The sequence below is a fragment of the Trifolium pratense genome, linkage group LG6, assembly GCF_020283565.1.
Source record: "Trifolium pratense cultivar HEN17-A07 linkage group LG6, ARS_RC_1.1, whole genome shotgun sequence".
NCBI classification, from domain to species: Eukaryota; Viridiplantae; Streptophyta; class Magnoliopsida; order Fabales; family Fabaceae; genus Trifolium; species Trifolium pratense.
In genome coordinates, this window is record NC_060064.1 from 36,660,863 (window position 1) to 36,681,406 (window position 20,544).

The following is a 20,544-nucleotide window of genomic DNA, read 5'->3' on the forward strand; positions in this document are numbered from 1 at the left end:
TCCTTGTTTCAACACACTAAGCAGTAGCACTTGTAAACATTTTAAGTTTATATTTGTGTATTTTTTTTTTCCTCTTATGCTCTTGTTTTAGAGTATTTGAGATGTAGTTCAAATATTTACTTTGGTGAGTGTGGGTGTTCCGGGGTCATGGGGTGGTTGAGAGTGAAGTCTATGTGTTGTAACAATTTTCAAATAGTGTTTATTCTCTGGTTGTCGGTTTAGACAAGGCCGTGGTTTTTCTCCGGTTTTAGAGTTTCCACGTTATATTCTTCTGTTGTGGTTGCATTTTTTTATTTTCTCTATGCCTGTTTTTCCCAACAGATAGTAAGCTATCTTAAGCTGTTGAATTTTTTATTTTATTTTATCAATAGACGGGCTTCGAACACTAGCAATTTCGGACCCGATCTTGACGTTCAACACTAGCAACTTTGACATTTATGTTAGTTGAGTTATAATTTATGGACTAAGTGTTAGTTTCTAATTATATTTAATTGAGACTTTTCCTATATAAATTCTTTGCATTATTTTTATATACAAAATTATGCAATGTATTTTCTTTCCTTCATTTATTCATTTTATACTACAAAATATAAAATGTTATAAACAATTAAGTTAGTATTTTAATGGATGTTCATTCTTGATGTTTATTTCTTATCACTTTCATTAGTGAGTGGCTTGTTAAGTGAACTTTAAATATTTTTTATCATTCACTTGTTTATTTTTGTTCACAATTAAATAGTGAACAACTGTTTTTCATAATATTTTGAAAATTTTGCAGGAAGCGAGTACTTGTGGGGAACGAAAAAAAAATTCTCCAAAATTTGTATTAATTCCAAGATTAAGATTAAAGGAGCAAACAAACCTCATGTGTAATATGGCAAATTGCCTCCAGCCATATTTTAAAAAATGGAGATACAATTCAGCCATAAAATATGAATATTGTTAGATTGAACATCTTCCCCTAAATTTGAATTCAGAATTTCTCCGTAAAATAAAGTTGAGGATATATTTCACTAACCTTTCATATTAAGAATCAACGGTACTTTCTACCAAAAAAAAAAAAAAATCAACACTACAACAATTTTTCAAGATATTTTACTACATAACAAATATCTTGCTTAAGAAAAACTTTATTCCAAGGGTTGACTTTAAATGACCTGATGCAAACCATATAAATGGAAGACTACTAATTCATTAACTAAACCCTCTAACGTACATATTACATTGACCACCGTGCCACTCTCAACCTCTCAATATTAGTATAAGAGCTAATGATTTTTTAAAATTTTAAACAAGCTCTAATCAAATGGCAAACCTATGTAGAATTAAAACAAGGCACACATAGATCTCAGTTCACCGCAACCAATTCTAAAATCAAAACATGATAATTGGCAACACAATTTTTTTTCGTAACACCAATTTTTTTTTTGTTTTTGAAAACTTGATATCCGGTACTAGGACCGACTAAACAAAATTAATAATATAGGTGTTTAATATTGTAAACTACTTCTACATGTTCTCATAAATATGTGACAAAGTGATACTTTTATTTTTTTATTTATTTTTTACAATGCAAAACCACTAATATTTGTCGAGGAAGTGATCAAATATGTCTTCCATCATCATCGTAAGACAATATTTTTTACCCAAATGCAACAACTAGAGATTGAATCTCAATTGTTATATTATATAGTACATTATTATTAGAGCTAAGTCGCTAACCAGAACATACATAGATAGTTGTAATTCTATGATTCAAAAATTAGAACGTTTTTGACCAATTTTATAGAAAGCTTAATAGAAAGCTTTTTTTTTTCACAAGAAATTTCATTATAATAATAATAATAATAATAATAATAATAATAATAATAATCATCTTAGAAATGAGTATTGGGCCTAACTCATCCAAAACCGGCTTGTAAGGTGAGGATTGCCTCTAGTATATAAACACTTAGTCAGACCATCTCTCAACCGATGTGAGACTCTTAACAAATAATAATAATAATAATAATAATAATAATAATAATAATAAATGTAAGCTTTATTCAAATCCATTGCAAAATACTAAGTGTGTGTTTGGTTTGACGGTTGCTAGAATTGAGTTTGAAAGAATTGAGTTTGAGAGAATTGATTTTGGTTAAAAGTGAGTTTAGGTAACATGATTTATGTTTGGATACATTAAATAAAAGTGATTCTTATCAATTTGTGATGTTTGGATAATTGGTATCAAAATTGCTTTTAAACTTGTAAATTACCAAAATGTCTCCAACTCCCACCAACTCCAACCAATATTATTTTTTAAAGAGCAGCTCGACACTGGTAAACAAAATCCAATAAAATCACCTGTATCTCTCTTAATAACACCACCACCTGTTTTACTTTCAGAAAAAATAAAATAAACACCACAACTTTTGTCAAAATTAAAACACCACCATCATTCATTTTTCTAGAATTTTTCCAGAATCTTCAATAACCTTCTACCTTTTCTCCTTCCATCTCTCAACTTTATCATACCCTTTTTTTCGTTTCTCCTTCCCCATCTCTCAATATTCTTCTACCATATTCTAGCAATTTTTTCATCTAATCTCTCGTTTCCCTCATCATCATCATGCTACAGTGCTCAAACAAATTGGTGGTGTTGTTGATTTTAGAGGGGAAAAGTAACATGTAGCTTGTTCGAATGGTGGATCTGGAGGGTGAATTTGGGAAAGGCAGTATGTCAAGGGCAGATAGGGAATAAAAAAGAAGAATAAAAAGCATTTAAAGAAAATATCTCCAAATCAATTTTCCTTTGACGCGGAAGCTTGGAATTGTAGCTTCCATTGAACTCGCGTTTGGAGTGAAGAATCACGTTTCATGATTCGTTTTTGTTTTTATCCAAACACCTCAGAAATTGGAAAACTCGCGTCTGGAAAAGCAAACTCGCGTATAGGGCGTAAAAACGCACAACCAAACAGACGCTAAGTCATATACATTGAAAACAAGAAAGTGAAGTCATTCACTAGATTTGGTTTAATGGTGAAAAATTTGAATCGTATGCATGAAGTTTTGAATTTGATCTTTAGCTCTATTGGGAGGACGCGATTAGGCCTATTAAAACTTCAATCAAATTAGCTATGGACACGTTGAAGGATTGGCTGGCAGTGAAGGAATCCACTAGCAATTATCAAGAGGTAGTAACTAGTAACATCACTCACCGTAAGTGGTGTTAATATATATAATCTTGTCATGAACATGAATGAATTGGGTATCATAGTAACTAGTTTAGTTTCCACCTCTAGTGCATATGAGTTAGGCGTGGGCAACACGACAATATTGAACCAGGAGGTCACGCTAACAGGTGGTGTAAACCAGCACTGGGAGAGTTAAAATGCAATGTGGATGTTACAATTTTCGATCAGATTGTGGGTATGTGAATTAGAGACGAAAAAGAAGAATTTGTTAAGGCTAATTAAGTCGTTAAGTATTCCATTTCAAGAGGCTGAAGCTATTGGCTTTATATGAAGCTTTATTGTGGCTAAGGAAGCTGGGTATTCAACGTGTTACCGTTGAACTTGATTGTAAAGCGGTAGTGGATGAAGTCGTTAGAAATCTCACAAATGTAGTCGAATAAGGTTAGTTTATTGGGAGACAAACAAAGCATGTTACTCACACACGCCGTTGCAAAGGCATCAAGGTCATATGCTAATTCCACTATTTTTTTATCGTAGTTAACCTGTATTAACACACTAATACTTTTATCATTTGAAATATATTTATGGTGAAACTGCCCTTATTCTTTTACCACACATAATTTATGTTTACATTTTACAAACAAAATTAAATAAAAGAAGAAAAGTTACCATGATGATCGTACATTTGTGCTAAATTTTATTCTGTTAACATTCTTTTGTTCCACTTCTGTTTCTCAGTCCAAACAAAGCAAAAGCAATTGTTAAAATAAAAAGGAGCATTACTATCACGGGTCAAGAATATCTCATTTTGTATTTTATTTTACTCAAATATTTTATTTTTCTTTATAAAAATAAAAGGCTTAAATGCAGTTTTGCCCCCCTGTTTTGATTAAATCGGAATTTTACCCCCCCTGTTTTAAAACGCGGACTTTTACCCCCCCTGTTTTATAATTTTTTGGATTTTGCCCCCCCTAAAATATTCTGCTTTCAAATCACAACTTCAAAGCTTCGCACACAACCCAATTTGGATCAAAAATTCACCAAACAGATATCAAAATGACCGTAATCGAGTTATATTTCCACAGAATCAAACCACACTAAATTTGGAGTTACAATGAGAATTTAATTACCGTTTTAGTGAAGGTATGTCCCCCAAAATTCTGCACAAAATCTGCTTTCGAGTCACAACTTCAAAGCTTCGCACACAACTCAATTTGGATCAATAATTCACCAAATGGATACCGAAATGACTATAATCGAGTTAGATTTCCACAGGATTAAACCCCACTAAATTTGGAGTTACAAAGAGAGATTAATTATAGTTTTAGTGAAGGTCTGTCCAATTACTAATTTTGCAGAAATCTACTTATGACCTTTGAATTCAACATCGTCTACCAAACACACCGTAACTCCAAATTTGACGAAATTTAAATGAAAATAAGGGTAATTTCGTTAGCTTTCCTGAAATGTAAATACTATTGAAAAATGAGCTACAGGGTGAGAGACATGACAAAAATACCAGTAGTAGTTCCATACACTAATTGATTTGGACAGACCTTCACTAAAATGATAATTAATCTCTCTCTGTAACTCCAAATTTTGTGGAGTTTGATTCTGTGAAACAATAACTCGATTTCGGTCATTTCGGTACCAGTTTGGTGAATTATGGATCCAAATGGAATTTTGTGCGAAGTTTTGAAGTTGTGACTCGAAAGCAGATTTCGTGCAGAATATTTGGGGGACATACCTTCACTAAAACGGTAATTAATCTCTCTTTGTAACTCTAAATTTAGTGGGGTTTGATTCTGTGGAAAGATAACTCGATTACGGTCATTTTGATATCCGTTTGGTGAATTATTGATTCAAATTGAGTTGTGTGTGAAGCTTTGAAGTTGTGACTCGAAAGCAGATTTTGTGCAGAATTTTGGGGGACATACCTTCACTAAAACGGTAATTAATCTCTCTTTGTAACTCCAAATTTAGTGGGGTTTGATTCTGGGAAAGATAACTCGATTACGGTCATTTCAATATCTGTTTGGTGAATTATTGATTCAAATTGAGTTGTGTGCGAAGCTTTGAATTATGACTTGAAAGTAGAATTTTAGGGGGGGCAAAATCCAAAAAATTATAAAACACGGGGGGTAAAAATCCGCGTTTTAAAACAGGGGGGGTAAAATTTCGATTTAATCAAAACAGGGGACAAAACTGCATTTAAGCCAAAATAAAATAAGTTCCCTTGACAATCATATTGACAAAGAAAAAGACAAATTCGCCGGCCAATAACATAATCCACACAATAGAAAAGACCTACAAAGACCTTGACTAGGAGGCCACTTTGAGACATGTATAATTTAATTTGTGGTTGACACTATGATTACAAGTTAACAAAAAATAATTCCAACTCCCACTCCCACCTAATTTTATTGTACTACACTTTGATATATATATTTTTTTTGGAAATAAAGAGACTAAGAATAATAAGAGTTTTTTTTTTTTTTTTTACGAAGAGAGATTTTTTTCTTCTCAAATTAGCTTAATTGTTGAAATTCCACTTTAAGATAAATTAGTTGAGTGATGGACGTTCAAATTCCAATCAAAATAGAATTCCAATCTAATCATTTTAACATTTGTACCAATTGAAATAGAATTTATAAATTTTATAGTGTCATTTTTATGAATTAATTTAATTTTTAATTATCTCTACAAATATTTGTACGTACATTATTTGATTAGATTTACATGTAAAAAAGTATATCAAACTCAACTATGATGAATCTCAAAATGATAGGACGGGCCTTGCTTAGTGTGGAAGTTTGTTAAAAGACTCGAATGGAAAGTGAATTGAGGGTTACTCTCGGAAAATTGGACCTTGTAATGCGCTTCATGTAGAGATGTGGGACATGTACTTAAGAATGAACATTGTTTGGAGGCAGGGAATCACCCATCTTCATGTTAAAAGTGATTCTAAAGTGCTGATTGATGACTGATAGAGTTAAGCTCAATGGATGCACCCACACTTTGGTGCTTCGCATTAGACATCTTCTCGCTTTGAGTTAGCAAGTCATTTTGTCTCATACTTGGCACGAGGAAAACAAAAGCACATATTATTAGCTTGCAAATTTTAGTTACTCTCTTGATTCATTTGACATATGTTTTGGTGGCTCATCTTAGAGAACTTCAAAGTATGCTTTTTTGACGATATATTTGGAACTTGCATCTCTAAGAATGTCGGTGAAACATAGTAGTTTTTCTTTTGGATTTCACCAATTTTTTTTTTTTGCTAGTACAGTGATTTCAAATGTTGACCCTGCATATATTTAGTTAGTCAAATAAAATAAAATAAAATAAAGTGAGTAACCGATTATCTTTTTATTTATTTTATGCGACAGGTTATGACCCCTCCAGGGTCCCACCACAAACGCGCGTTTTAAGTTTTAAAGCAACACAAAACGGCTCTCGTAAATTGTCGTTTTGAAAACCCGTTTACTTCACGCTCTTTCACTCACTAAACAAACAGTATTAGTATACTCATGCACAAAAAATATACAAAAACAAAAAACACAATGCATCGTCACTCATAACTTGAATTCATTCATTCATTCATTCATCATCATCACTGTCAACTACACACACACTCTCTCCACCAGCATTTAATTCTCTCAACTAAACTTCCTTCTTCTCTTACTCTTTCTTCCTCACACTCACTCTTCCCTTCTCTCTCTCTCTCTCTCTCTCATCATTTTCTTTCTCTCTCTAACTTCATACTTCTCTCTTTTCCTAGATCTTCTACCGCATTTCATGGATCCACAAACTAAACCTATTTCATTTCTTCCATTTTCACTTTCTCTCTCCTAGGGTTTACAACCGCATGTTTCTTTTCTTCTCTTCTTCGCGATTCTTAGCTATGATTTGCTCCGGTGACGTTTCTCAGTTCCGATGTGATTTCTTCTGATCATGCTTTTCGTCGGATTTTTTGTCGGCGACAGAGAATGCTGCCGTCGGTCATGTTCCTCTTTGCTCTTCTTAACTTACTATTCTCTTCCCAAGGTATATCCAAACTCAACTAAATGTTGAATTATTGAAGAATTTTATATTTTAGTTTAATACTGCTTGTATTAAAGTATAATTTTATTTTTAATGTTTTGTCTTAAGTGTTTAATTGATTTAGTTTTTTAATCTAATGATTTCATTCTACTTAAGCAGAACATTGGCGATTTGATCTAGTTATTCACATGCTTTAGCTACTAAACTCAGCATTGACTAAGTTTGAAACATAGTTTACTTACTTCTTGTGGAATATTTATAATAAATATAATTCACTTTATGTTTATCGCTACTTCATTATTCGATTGGATTCCAATAATGTGCTAGCTTGAGACAGGTGTTCTCAACTATGGATCGCAGAAAAAGCAGAAAAAATAGCGGTTTGTTCAAATTGGGCTAAGCAACAGTGCTATAATATTTTGTACTATATAGTGTTTACAGAACAATAGCGATTTGTTCAGATTCCGCTATGCAATAGTGCCGCTATAGATGCTATTTAACAACATTGCTTGAGAGTTGAGACTAGACTAGTTAGTATGTACTCAGTGTCTATTGTAAACTTTTACAAAACAGTCACTGTGAGAATAATTTCCTAGTGTACAGTCTTTTTGGATATTGGTTGTTTTGGGTTTAGGCGGTACTGGAAAACTCTTCTACTCGTTGATATGCTTGAATGAATTCAGTGTAATATTTATTTGCTCTTGTGCTCCTGTCTATATTGGATGATATTCTCTTTCACTTTTTCGGTGATACAAATAAATGAATAATAAGAAAAGTAAACTAAAGGTTGATGAAACTAGAATCAGCAAAATCCAATGCAAAACATGGACACATTTCTCGGAAAATAGTCTGCTAAGAACCTAATTTGAATTTAGCTTCAGATTAGTCTTTGCTATTAATGAAACCGATTATGTTTTGATATTTTATTTTAAAAGGATTTCTTTAAGGTCTTCTGTACATATACTGTGCCATTATGTATGACATGTAGGCTCTTTGCGTGCAGTGGAGTCATTTTCCCTGAGTTTGCGGTTTGCTTCATTTGAACAAACTAAATTGTGGTTAGCCAAGCCTTCTTCTGCACCAATTTCTGCACCCGTGCCATCTCCATCTTATCAAGGTATAGTGTTTATACATTTTAATAACTCATTGTTAACTTAATATTAGCTGAGTCTAACAAACGACTAATCTTCTTGTATAGGTCCTAGTGTGGCTCCAAGACACAAACATCATCATCGTCACCGACGCCATCATAGCATGAGACCATACATAGGGGCTCCACCCCCTTCCACAGACCAAGGTAATTTTTGGAATTTAGACACCCATCATTCCATTGTACTCTTTCTAGGGGGGTAGGAGTCGTAGTTAAAATATCTCAACAGTTATTATCCTTTCCATTTTCTTGGTACATTCTTTTTGAAAAAGTTATGCTTCTCTAAATCTCTATTTGATTAAGTAAGATTGTCCATGGAATCATGATCGTGATTGCTTTGTAACCTAGTATTCTGAATTTTATGATTCTGATTCTTTCTTAGCCTTTTAGTGTGTACTGACTACTGATGTTAACCGTGGTAAGAGGATATAAATAGAAACGATGTCAAAAACATTATTATTTGGAAGAAATATCCTCACCCCGATCAGTTTTCTTCCATAGGTACCATGCTTATTTATTTGAAACTATATTTGCCTCTATAAGTTCTTTCGAGCTTTCTGGGGTGTCTAATAATGATTTTTCACCTTTAATTCATGGTATGGATTATTTTAAGCTACATTTGTATGTTCCGCAGCCCATGCTATGTTAAAATTATTTCCTACTTTTCAAAGTTATGATAACGCGTAGTTGGTTTAAATAATACAATAGAGCTAAATATTTGTTTAAATGCACAGGTCAAACTAATGATTTCTCTGAACGAAGCCTTTTAACTAATTGATTGGATTTGTGAACCTAACATTTGTTTTTTCCCCTCCTTGTCAATATCTCATACCATATACTCAATTGTAATGAAATCCTTGCAGCTTGCGATCAAACATGTACGGATCCTCTCACATCAACTCCCTTTGGTTCACCTTGTGGTTGTGTATTTCCTATGAAAGTCAGACTTACACTGGATGTAGCTCCTTATGCTGTTTTTCCAGTAATGACAGAGTTAGAGTATGAAGTTGCGCTAGGCACATATTTAGAACAGAGTCAGGTGGTGATAATGGGTGCAACTGCTGACAATCAAAACCAGGGAAGAACTATTGTTGATATTAACTTGGTTCCGTTGGGAGAAAAGTTTGACAACACAACTGCAGCCCTGACATACGAGAGGTTTTGGCACAAAAAAGTTCCTCTAAATAAGAGCATTTTTGGTGATTACGCTGTCGTGTACATTACATATCCAGGTAGTTGTTTTTCTCCTAATAACATCTTACTTTATTGATGCCACATTACTATTTGAGACTGAAGCTGTTAGTATCAGGAATTCCATCTTCGCCACCATATGAAACTTCAACTGGGAGCGGTCCCAGTCAAAATGCTGATGGTAGTCTTCCATTCAGCGCCGATTTTGCTAGCAAGAACCAGAAGATGAATCTTAGAACCATAATCATCATTGCGTTGTCTTCTTTTGTGCTCTTGCTGGTTTTGGTTGCAGCATGTTCTGTAACTTTGAAATGGAGGAAGACTAGGGGACCATCAAGTGCTGTTGGCCCAGCCTTTACATCTTCTCTAAACAAGAGATCTGGTATAATTTTGACCACTTTGACATTTTTTAAATAAATATTTATGATGTTTAGATTGGCCTGAATATTTGTCAATGTTAGATATAAAAACCATTCATGTAAGTGTAACTTCATCTGCTCATGCTTTTGGAATAAGTTTATTGGCTTGTTCATAACATGGCACTAGAGCCACTGTGGCCAAGTGGTCTGTTTGATCTTTGTTGTCTCCATTCTTCTTTTCTTCTAAAATAAAGTTTAAATTTCAGCACAAGGTTGGTTAACATGTCGTTGTGCATGCTTCAAGCCCAAAGAGAGCTTTTGTGTGAGGGAGTGTGTTAAATATAAAAACCATTCAAATGTTTTCACCTAACAACTTAATCTTTCCGGACAATAATTGGTTTATAACAGTCTGATTGCTAATTATTTATTGTACATTAACCCGGGCAACAAATTGTCCAATATTATTCCTCAGTTTGATTGTGTCTTTGAGTGTAGTTTCTTTATTTCAGCTTAATCTCCTGTCCTTGTCTTCTACAGACATTGATATTTGTCTTGTTGAGCTCTGTTTCGTGGAAAAATGATGTTTGTACAATATGAATTTGTCTTATTGACTTGTTTTACCTACTGTTACTACTTGTTGATGTCACTTTTGTGCCACATTTCAATTAGTTTTCATGTGTGTGACCTTTGCGATTTATCTTTATTTGAAAAAAAATTGACTACTTTAAATCACATTTATGTTGGTTTTCAATATAAAGTCAATTATGTAATAGTTGGAAGTAAATGTAAATGCAGGCTTGGGGTCTATGTTGTCAAGCAGTATTACAAGCTCGACATCAGTGTCCCTCATGTCCACAATGCCCACTTCCATTCTCTCTGTTAAAACGTTTTCACTTTCTGAGATTGAGAAAGCAACAGATAAGTTTAATTCAAAGAGAGTATTAGGGGAAGGGGGATTTGGACGCGTGTATAGTGGGACATTGGAAGATGGGGCTGAAGTTGCAGTGAAGCTCCTTACAAGAGATAATAATCAGAATGGAGACCGTGAATTTATTGCAGAAGTTGAGATGTTAAGCCGTTTGCATCATCGTAATCTAGTGAAACTTATTGGAATATGCATTGAAGGGCGCAAGCGTTGCCTGGTATATGAGCTAGTTCCTAATGGCAGCGTGGAGTCACATCTGCATGGTAATATATTTTCACTAGCTCTGGAACTCATATCACTCTATAACTCTTTGTTATCCGTGGAATTAAATTATTTAAATGGTCATTACTGATCCCAGGTGATGACAAGAATAGGGGACCTCTAGATTGGGAAGCACGAATGAAAATTGCCCTGGGAGCTGCGAGAGGATTGGCCTATCTTCACGAGGATTCTAATCCCCGTGTAATTCATCGGGACTTCAAAGCCAGCAATGTGCTATTAGAAGACGACTTTACCCCTAAAGTTTCTGATTTTGGTTTGGCAAGAGAAGCAACTGAAGGAAGTAATCATATTTCTACACGGGTGATGGGGACTTTCGGGTAAGTGTAATAGACACTGTCTCCAGCATTTTGACTTGGTGTGTGTGTGTAGTGCCAAATTATAAAGTTGTTCAAGAACTTCCAATATATACTATTTTAAAGTTTTGGAATATATACAACTCTGAAATCCAGGTAACTTACATATATTACTTTAATTAACCCATGATAGATCGTAATTGGTAAATACAGTTTTTACACACACTGCTCGTTAATCATCAGTTTTATTCAGATTGTCTCTTCTCTCAAGTTTACAATTTAGCTTTATGAATGCATTATGCTCCATGATTGGAAGGTGTAATTTGTGTGTAATGAATTGCCGATGGTTGCTTTATACTTTTCATGCAATGCAAATTCCAGGCCTTAACCTGATGCCTTTCTATCTATTAATTTTGGCAGGTATGTTGCTCCAGAATATGCAATGACGGGCCATTTACTGGTTAAAAGTGATGTTTATAGTTATGGCGTTGTGCTTCTTGAACTTCTCACAGGCAGAAAACCAGTGGATATGTCTCAACCTCAGGGACAGGAGAATCTGGTAACTTGGGCACGAACACTGTTGACTAGCAGAGAAGGTTTAGAACAGCTAGTGGATCCATCGTTGGCGGGAAGTTACAACTTCGATGACATGGCAAAGGTAGCAGCTATTGCGTCAATGTGTGTTCACTCTGAGGTCACACAGAGACCTTTTATGGGTGAAGTAGTGCAGGCTCTTAAATTAATATACAATGACACAGACGAGACTGGTGGAGATTATTGTAGTCAGAAGGACTCCTCTGCTCAGGAGTCTGATTTTAGAGGCGAGCTTGCCCCTTCTGATAGCAGTTGGTGGAACGGTGGAGGGTTAACACCTCGATTGACTTATGGACAAGCATCTTCCTTCATCACGATGGAATACAGTTCTGGTCCACTTGAAGATATAGAAAACAGACCGTTTTCAACTTCAAGCTTTAATGGAGATGAGCTATCTTTACCAATTAGGCATGGGAATAGGTCAGGTCCGTTAAGAACAATCCGAAGCAAGTTATCCTTATATAGATTTTCAGGAAGTCGGAGTGAACACGGGGAACTTTCTTCCAAGCGAAATTGGATATGATGGTTACTCGGTTTAAGGTTTGTTGTATTTTTAGTGTTTTTGAAGTGTACAGTTCCTAAAGGGATCCAAACAATTGATTTGAGTGACTGGTTTAGCTTAGGCGTATCAAATTTCTGCAGTTTTCATGTTTAAAAGTTGGAGATACAGGACATTGACTAATTTTGAAATATTGATTCATTATTATACAAGGAAGAAATGTAACTCGAACAATGTTGTAAATGCCTTGAATTGTATCCTGTGTCTCCATTCAATTTTCGTGTCTATTAAAGAGGACATGCCGCAACCAAAACTAAAATCCTGATGACATTCCTTTCCTTTTTTACTACATGCGGCGGGTCTTTGATCACTTCATTTGTTATGCATGTTTCATTCAAACGAAGCTACATTCTCCTACCTAAGGTACTCAGCCATGGGCAATACGCTTCTTTTCTTACACTTTCAGAGTTACACCCACTTCCATTTCCACATGCCTTAAAAACACGCTATCATGTAACATGAAAACTTAGTGAAAAATATAACTAAACGGATAACAATTAGTCTATATCAATAACAAACAAAACAGAAGTTAGTTAATTTGGTTGGTTATACTCTCTAACTATGCTTCCCTTTTTTTTCTTTTTTCTTTTTTTCTTTCTATTCTTTCCAATTTAGTGATTAAGAAGTGTATATAAATTGAAATGCTCACTAACACATTCATCTTCATTCATCTTCATTCTCTTTTGCAAAGTTGCTTTTTTTTCATTAGTCTCAGAGAAACAAGGGTTCTGGACAAATTAAGTGCAACTGCATCATCATAAAATATTTAGATATCTTGAGTTTAAAGGCTCACTAGCATACACATTGCTCATATTCATTCAACACATAGTTGTTTTCTTTCATTAGTCCTTCCGGTGAAGCAAGAATTCTCAACAAGGCATAATGGGAGCACCTCAAGATCATTCAGTGACCCCAAGAAAAAGAGTACTCGTTGTGGATGATGATGATCGTGTCCGAAAGATTCACCAAGATCAATTAAAATCACTTGGTGTTGATTCTTGTTTTGCAAAAAATGGGAAAGAAGCCTTGGACATAATTTCTTCGGATTGGTCTGCTCAAACCTTTGATCTAATTCTCATGGCTAGGCATATGCCACTCATGGATGGAATTCTGGTAGGTACATATATCTTTAATATTTAATTTATATACATCGTCGGTGAAAAATGATAATTACTTTGTTAATTGTATATTTTTGTTATGCATGCAGACGACTATGGTATTGTGCACAATAGGGTACCCTAGTTTGATTTATGGTGTGTCGGATCGCCTTACAGAAGCAGAATGGGAAGAATTTTTTAGTGCAAGGCCAGATGATATCTATGATGAAGGGAAACCTTTGTCCATTGATACAATGAAATATATTGTTGAATCAGTTCCTACTCCCGAACCTTGTGATACTTGGAGGGAAAGAGTGTCTAGATTACCTAAACAAGGCAAAGGGTATTGGTACAGTTGTTTTTTTGACCAATAAGTGAATACTATATGATGTTTTCTTGAATTGGTAAATATATGATGATATTTGACCAAGAAGGATCGTTTTATTGTTCAAGAATTATGCTAATTCTTTTTCTTTATAGAAATAACTATGCTAATTCCTTATCTCTCTTGTTTAATATAAATATTTAATAAGGACAACTGAGTAGTTTTTATTTTTCTTCTTGATAATATAGGATCATAATAATTTAAGTTGAATATTTTTAATGATCGAACTATTGTGGTTGATATTTTTTCAAATAATTTTGAGTAATCATGGTTTTTCTTCGATTAATTTGCTTATCAATTTAGGTATAAAATGAAACTATGTCACCCCAATTCTTAGAAGAAGAGGTTCTTGAAAGTTCGAATCAATGACTATTTAGAAATACACGCATCACTCAATTTTTTTATAGAAGAAATTTTATGAAATAATGCGTGTACTGTGTATGTGTTTATTCATTTGTTAATTTTTATTTTGACAAAGTTCATTTTTTAATTAAATCTATATCTAATTTAATATTCCTAAGTCCCTTAATTTTAAAATAATTTATAATTAAAGTCCTCATAAACTTGTAAATAATTTTAGTTAGGCCTGTATACATTTGAATAATTCGTATTTTGATCCCTATATAAATTCAAGGACCTAATTGTTGAATCTAAGAAGACTTTAGATGGTTAATTCATGTTGTGAATAAGCTGACTTGGTGTGCAAGCTAGCAAAAGTGAAAGTGTAACTAATTGCTTGAGAAGCAAGTTAGTTAGTTTGTTAAATAGAGTTTGTTAGATTCAGTTAGTTTTTGATTCACCTAGGTTGTTAAAGTGTTTTAGAGTCAGTTAGGAAGTTGTTAGTTGGTTAGGGCTTAAGAGAATCATCAACCATTGTGATGATCTAGTATAAATAATTGGCTCATGATTAGTGATTGTATTCAACTACTTTTCCCCATTGAGGATGAATAAAACTGATTCTATTTTTCTCTAATCTTCTTCTTCTTCTTCCTCTGTTAAACAAGTGCTTTTCTTTCTTTTCATCCATTCACCATTGTTGCAGCAACAAGGATAGTAGATCCTGCAGAAACTGTGCTCATTGGCGTGGCCAGAGTGCAGTGCAGCGCGCGCGTGTATCCTTGCTTGCTTGCTAGGCCTGTGCAGGCCAAAGTGATCGAAGCCAAAAGCTTCAGCTGCGCCAACATCTGGCATCAAGAGCCTGGTTCGTGCTTTAACCATGGCAACCTTTAACAATGGTCAATTCCCTGCGAATCTTCCAGTCTTGGATGGAAAGAATTATGATAATTGGAGCAAACAGATGAAAGTCTTGTTCAATTATCAAGATGTGATGGATCAAGTGATTAATGGTGTGGAATCACTCACAGAAGGTGCAACAGAGGTTCAAAGAACACAACACAAAGAATTGAAGAAGAAAGATTACAAGGCATTGTTCATAATTCATCAAAGTGTAAGCCCTGATATCTTTGAAAAGGTTGGAGATTGTGAATCAGCCAAGCAAGCTTGGGATATCTTGGCTACAGCTTATGCTGGAGATCAGAAGGTGAAGAAAGTGAAGCTACAAACCCTAAGAAGCAAGTTTGCACAGCTACAAATGGAAGAGAAAGAAACTGTAAGTGAATTCTTCACTAAAATTGCAAAATTAGTTAATGAAATGAAAGCTTGTGGAGAAATTGTGTCTGGTACAATGAGAGTAGAAAAGATATTGAGATCTTTAACTCCTAAGTTTGACTATGTGGTAGCTGCAATAGAAGAATCTAAGGATCTTGACACTATCAAGGTTGAGGAACTGCAAGGGTCTTTAGAAGCACATGAGCAAAGGATGAATCAGAGAAATTCTGATAAATCCAATGGTGAGGTAGCATTACAAGTTCAGCAGGGTAACAAGAATAAGAAAGGAAAGGGAAAATGGCAAGGCAATAAGGGAAAAGATAGTTATCAGAATGGAAATGGAAAAGAGAATCAAGATACCAAAGGAGGTGGAAATCAGAAGAAACAGTTCAATGGTGGTAGAGGTGGTTACAATGGAGGTGGAAGAGGTGGAAGAAGTGGCAGAGGTGGAAGAGGCAAGTTTGATAAGAAACACATACAATGCTATAATTGCCAAAATTATGGTCATTTTGCAGATGAATGTAAATTCAGAGAGGAATCAAGTGATGCTGAGGCCAAAATTGCTAGAAATGATGATGATGATGAAGGCTCAGTTATGTTTCTTGTAACTACAAAAGATGAAAGTGATCTTCAAGAGAAATGATATCTTGACACTGGATGTACAACACACATGACAGAGAGGAAAGATTGGTTCACAAGCCTAAAAGCTACTCAGAATCACAATGTTAAGTTTGCAGACAATAGCAGCCTTGCAGTACAAGCTATTGGTGATGTAACCATCAAAAGAAAGGATGGCAAGTGTTCAGTGATTTCTGGTGTATTGTACATACCAGGTATGAAATGTAATCTACTCAGTATAGGCCAATTGCTAGAGAAAGATTACAGAATTGTAATGGAGAATAGGTTGCTGAAAGTGTACAACACTAAAGGTAACTTGATGTTGAAAACTGAAATGTCAAAGAATAGGACATTCAAGATTGGGCTCAATGTTCTGGATCACAAGTGCTTGATGACTGCATCAAGCAGAGAAGAATGGAGATGGCACTATAGAATGGGGCACTTGAATTTCAAGGACCTCAGCTTGCTGCAAAAATCAAAGATGGTGACAGGCTTGCCAAGCCTGGAAGTGCCTGAAGAGATTTGTGAAGAGTGTGTACAATCAAAGCAGCACATAGGGAGCTTCAGCAAGCATGCAGCAAGTAAAACCAATAGTGTACTTGAAGTGGTGTATTTAGATGTATGTGGTCCAATGCAAGTGAACTCAATTGGAGGTAACAGGTACTTTGTAAGTTTCATAGATGACTTTAGCAGAAAAATATGGACTTACTCGATAAGCAAGAAAAGTGATGTGTTTGAAATTTTTAAGAAATTTAAAGCTACAGTTGAAAGACAAAGTGGTAAGAGGCTCAAAACCCTAAGAACAGATGGGGGTGGAGAGTATGTATCACATGAATTTGCAAAATTCTGTGACAATGAAGGCATTGTGCATGACATAGTCCCACCATATACTCCACAGCAAAATGGGACTGCTGAAAGAAAAAATAGAACAATAATGGATATGGTGAGGTGTATGTTGAAGGGAAAGCATTTACCTAAGGAGTTATGGGGTGAAGCAGTGTCTACTGCTACTTATACATTGAACAGGTGCCCTACAAAGAGATTGAAGGGTATCACACCAGAAGAATGTTGGTCAGGACACAAGCCAAATGTGAATCATATGAGAGTGTTTGGTTCACTAGTTTTCAAACACACACCAGATCAATTGAGGAAGAAGTTGGATGATAAGTCAACAATGATGATATTGGTTGGTTATCACTCAACTGGAGGTTACAAACTCTATGATCCAATCAATAACAATGTGGTGATCAGTAGAGATGTAATAATTGATGAACTCAAGGAATGGGACTGGAACACTAATGACAGAAAGAAGTCAACTAGTGTGATGATTGAAGAAGTTAGTGAAGAACAAGTAAATCAGCCAGTGCCTGAGGTGAGAAGATCAAATAGGCCTAGAGTTCTACCAGCAAGATTACAAGAGTGTGAAATGAACTCAGATGGTCAAGTGAACAATGATGGTGAGTTGATCCATTTAGCATTCATGGCTGAATCTGAACCAATTGATGTGCATAGTGCTCTACAAAGTGAAAAGTGGAGAGGTGCTATGAAAGAAGAATTGGATTCAATTGAAAGCAATCAAACATGGGAGCTGGTGGATCTTCCACAGAGAAAGAAAGCAATAGATGTGAAGTGAGTTTACAAGCTGAAAGTGAACTCAAAGGGTGAGATAACCAGATACAAAGCAAGGCTAGTGGCAAAGGGATTTCTTCAGAAAGAAGGTATTGACTATGATGAAGTGTTTGCACCTGTTACTAGAATGGAAACAATTAGGTTAGTAACTGCTCTTGCTAACCTAAATGATTGACCAATGTATCAAATGGATGTGAAGTCAGCTTTTCTGAATGGTCCTATAGAAGAGGAAGTGTATGTTGCCCAGCCACCTGGTTATGAAGTGAAAGGTCAAGAGCTTAAGGTGTATAAGCTTAAGAAGGCACTCTATGGTCTGAAACAAGCTCCAAGAGCTTGGAACAAAAGGATTGACAAGTTCTTAAATGAAATAGGGTTTAAGAAATGTGTCACAGAACATGGAGTGTATGTCAAGAAAGATGTTGCAAAGGGAGTCATTATAATTTGTCTATATGTAGATGATTTGCTTATCACAGGAAGCAATGAATCCTATATTAGTGAGTTCAAGGGTGACTTGAAGGAAGAGTTTGAAATGACAGATTTAGGCTTCATGACATATTTTCTAGGCATTGAGTTTCTGAGGAATGAGCAAGGAATCTTAATGCACCAGACTAGATATGCATCAGAGATTTTGAAGAAGTTTGAGATGGACAAATGCAATGTTGCATTGTCACCTGCTGAGCCAAGGTCACAGCTAACTAAGTGTGCAGAAGAAGAGGATGTAGACCCTACATTCTATAGAAAGCTGATTGGTTCTCTGAGGTATTTGTGCAATACAAGACCAGACTTGGCTTACAGTGTAGGGATTGCTAGCAGGTTTATGGAAAGGCCTAAAGGTTCACACATGATTGCAGTAAAAAGGATACTTAGATATGTGAAAGGGACTATAAACTATGGTATTATGTTCCCTGCAAGTGACAGAGACAGAGAATGCAAGCTAGTGGGCTATACAGATTCAAATTGGTGTGGTGATCATGAAGATAGAAAATCAACTGCTGGTTATATGTTTTTCTATGGTGGATCACCAATATCATGGTGTTCAAAGAAGGAACCTGTAGTGGCCTTATCCTCATGTGAGGCTGAATACATAGCAGCATCACTCAGCACTTGTCAAGCTATTTGGTTGAAAAACCTAATTGAAGAGATCAGTCAAGACAAGTGTGAGACAGTTACTTTGAAGATTGATAATATGTCTGCTATCAATCTTGCAAAGAACCCTATTGCTCATGGAAGAAGCAAGCATATAGAGCTAAGGTTCCATTACTTAAGAGAGCAGGTAAGCAATGGTAACTTGGCCCTAATGCACTGCAGAAGTGATGAGCAAGTTGCAGACTTGTTAACCAAGGCTGTAACAGTGCAGGTATTTGAAAAGTTGAGAAGTGAAATGGGAATTGAGACAGTGGACAACATGAATTAAGGGGGTGTGTTGAATCTAAGAAGACTTTAGATGGTTAATTCATGTTGTGAATAAGCTGACTTGGTGTGCAAGCTAGCAAAAGTGAAAGTGTAACTAATTGCTTGAGAAGCAAGTTAGTTAGTTTGTTAAATAGAGTTTGTTAGATTCAGTTAGTTTTTGATTCACCTAGGTTGTTAAAGTGTTTTAGAGTCAGTTAGGAAGTTGTTAGTTGGTTAGGGCCTAAGAGAATCATCAACCATTGTGACGATCTAGTATAAATAATTGGCTCATGATTAGTGATTGTATTCAACTACTTTTCCCCATTGAGGATGAATAAAACTGATTCTATTTTTCTCTAATCTTCTTCTTCTTCTTCCTCTGTTAAACAAGTGCTTTTCTTTCTTTTCATCCATTCACCATTGTTGCAGCAACAAGGATAGTAGATCCTGCAGAAACTGTGCTCATTGGCGTGGCCAGAGTGCAGTGCAGCGCGCGCGTGTATCCTTGCTTGCTTGCTAGGCCTGTGCAGGCCAAAGTGATCGAAGCCAAAAGCTTCAGCTGCGCCAACACTAATTACTAATAATAAAGTTTAAGGGTTCTATTAAAAACTTTTAGTTTAATTATCCTAATTAAAAATTAATAATAAATCAAGATTTATTTACAATTTTTTTTTTATAGTTTATGGTTCTAGTTTTTAAAAATCACAAAATAATTGAAAGACCATCAAATCTAGAACAAAAGTCTTCAATTATTCTTTTCTTAGAAATTGGGTATTTGTATCCTATTCATATAAGCATCAACTAATTCGATGGACTAATTCCACTATCTCACTAATTGAGGACAAATTAAAGTCAATAGGCTCGAAAGGATTCAAACGTGCCATATAGAGAAGAGTACACTTTAAATTCTCGAGTCTACACTACCATACCAATCTCTAGAATGTGTTTGGATTAAGTAATTAGAAACTTTGAATATAATATATTTATCAAATAATCTCTAGAATGTGTTTGGATTAAGTATGTGACATTTCATCGTGATTCTACCTCAAAGTAACTTATGAAATTAGAAGAATGATGTCCAATTGGCCCCACATATATCACTTGCCCTCCTTGCTTCATCAAGAACAACCACATTTTGTTGAAAATAATGATCAAAAGCTTGATAATGTAAGAAAACATAGTTTACCTCATAAAAAGATTCAAATATATCAATATTGGGTTGATGGATGGCACAAGCATTTGTTC

At 35.0% G+C, this 20,544-nt stretch overlaps 3 protein-coding genes across 3 annotated transcripts; all 3 read left to right on the forward strand.

The window, feature by feature from the left end:
* Window positions 1–6,631: 6,631 nt before the first annotated feature.
* LOC123889496 (receptor-like serine/threonine-protein kinase ALE2) lies at window positions 6,632–12,823 on the forward strand. The gene is made up of 8 exons (XM_045938848.1): window positions 6,632–7,220; window positions 8,221–8,334; window positions 8,416–8,514; window positions 9,231–9,599; window positions 9,677–9,940; window positions 10,713–11,105; window positions 11,201–11,441; window positions 11,838–12,823. The coding sequence occupies exons 1-8, from the start codon at window positions 7,163–7,165 to the stop codon at window positions 12,532–12,534; spliced, it is 2,235 nt and encodes a 744-aa protein (XP_045794804.1). The 5' UTR covers window positions 6,632–7,162; the 3' UTR covers window positions 12,535–12,823.
* A 618-nt stretch (window positions 12,824–13,441) lies between these two features.
* LOC123893190 (two-component response regulator 24-like) lies at window positions 13,442–14,161 on the forward strand. The gene is made up of 2 exons (XM_045943121.1): window positions 13,442–13,683; window positions 13,778–14,161. Exons 1-2 carry the CDS (start codon window positions 13,453–13,455, stop codon window positions 14,039–14,041), a joined length of 495 nt encoding a protein of 164 aa, XP_045799077.1. The 5' UTR covers window positions 13,442–13,452; the 3' UTR covers window positions 14,042–14,161.
* Window positions 14,162–15,268: 1,107 nt separating this feature from the next.
* LOC123892197 lies at window positions 15,269–16,303 on the forward strand. The gene has a single exon (XM_045942013.1). The coding sequence runs from the start codon at window positions 15,269–15,271 to the stop codon at window positions 16,301–16,303; it is 1,035 nt and encodes a 344-aa protein (XP_045797969.1).
* The last annotated feature ends 4,241 nt before the right edge of the window (window positions 16,304–20,544 follow it).

Coding starts and splice junctions, on each gene's coding strand:
- LOC123893190 (XM_045943121.1), top strand. CDS start 13,453: ATGGGAGCACCTCAAGATCATTCAGTGACCCCAAGAAAAAGAGTACTC. Junction 13,684..13,777: donor CACTCATGGATGGAATTCTG/GTAGGTACATAT, acceptor TTATGCATGCAG/ACGACTATGGTATTGTGCAC.
- LOC123889496 (XM_045938848.1), top strand. CDS start 7,163: ATGCTGCCGTCGGTCATGTTCCTCTTTGCTCTTCTTAACTTACTATTC. Junction 7,221..8,220: donor CTTACTATTCTCTTCCCAAG/GTATATCCAAAC, acceptor CTTTGCGTGCAG/TGGAGTCATTTTCCCTGAGT. Junction 11,106..11,200: donor CGTGGAGTCACATCTGCATG/GTAATATATTTT, acceptor TACTGATCCCAG/GTGATGACAAGAATAGGGGA.
- LOC123892197 (XM_045942013.1), top strand. CDS start 15,269: ATGGCAACCTTTAACAATGGTCAATTCCCTGCGAATCTTCCAGTCTTG.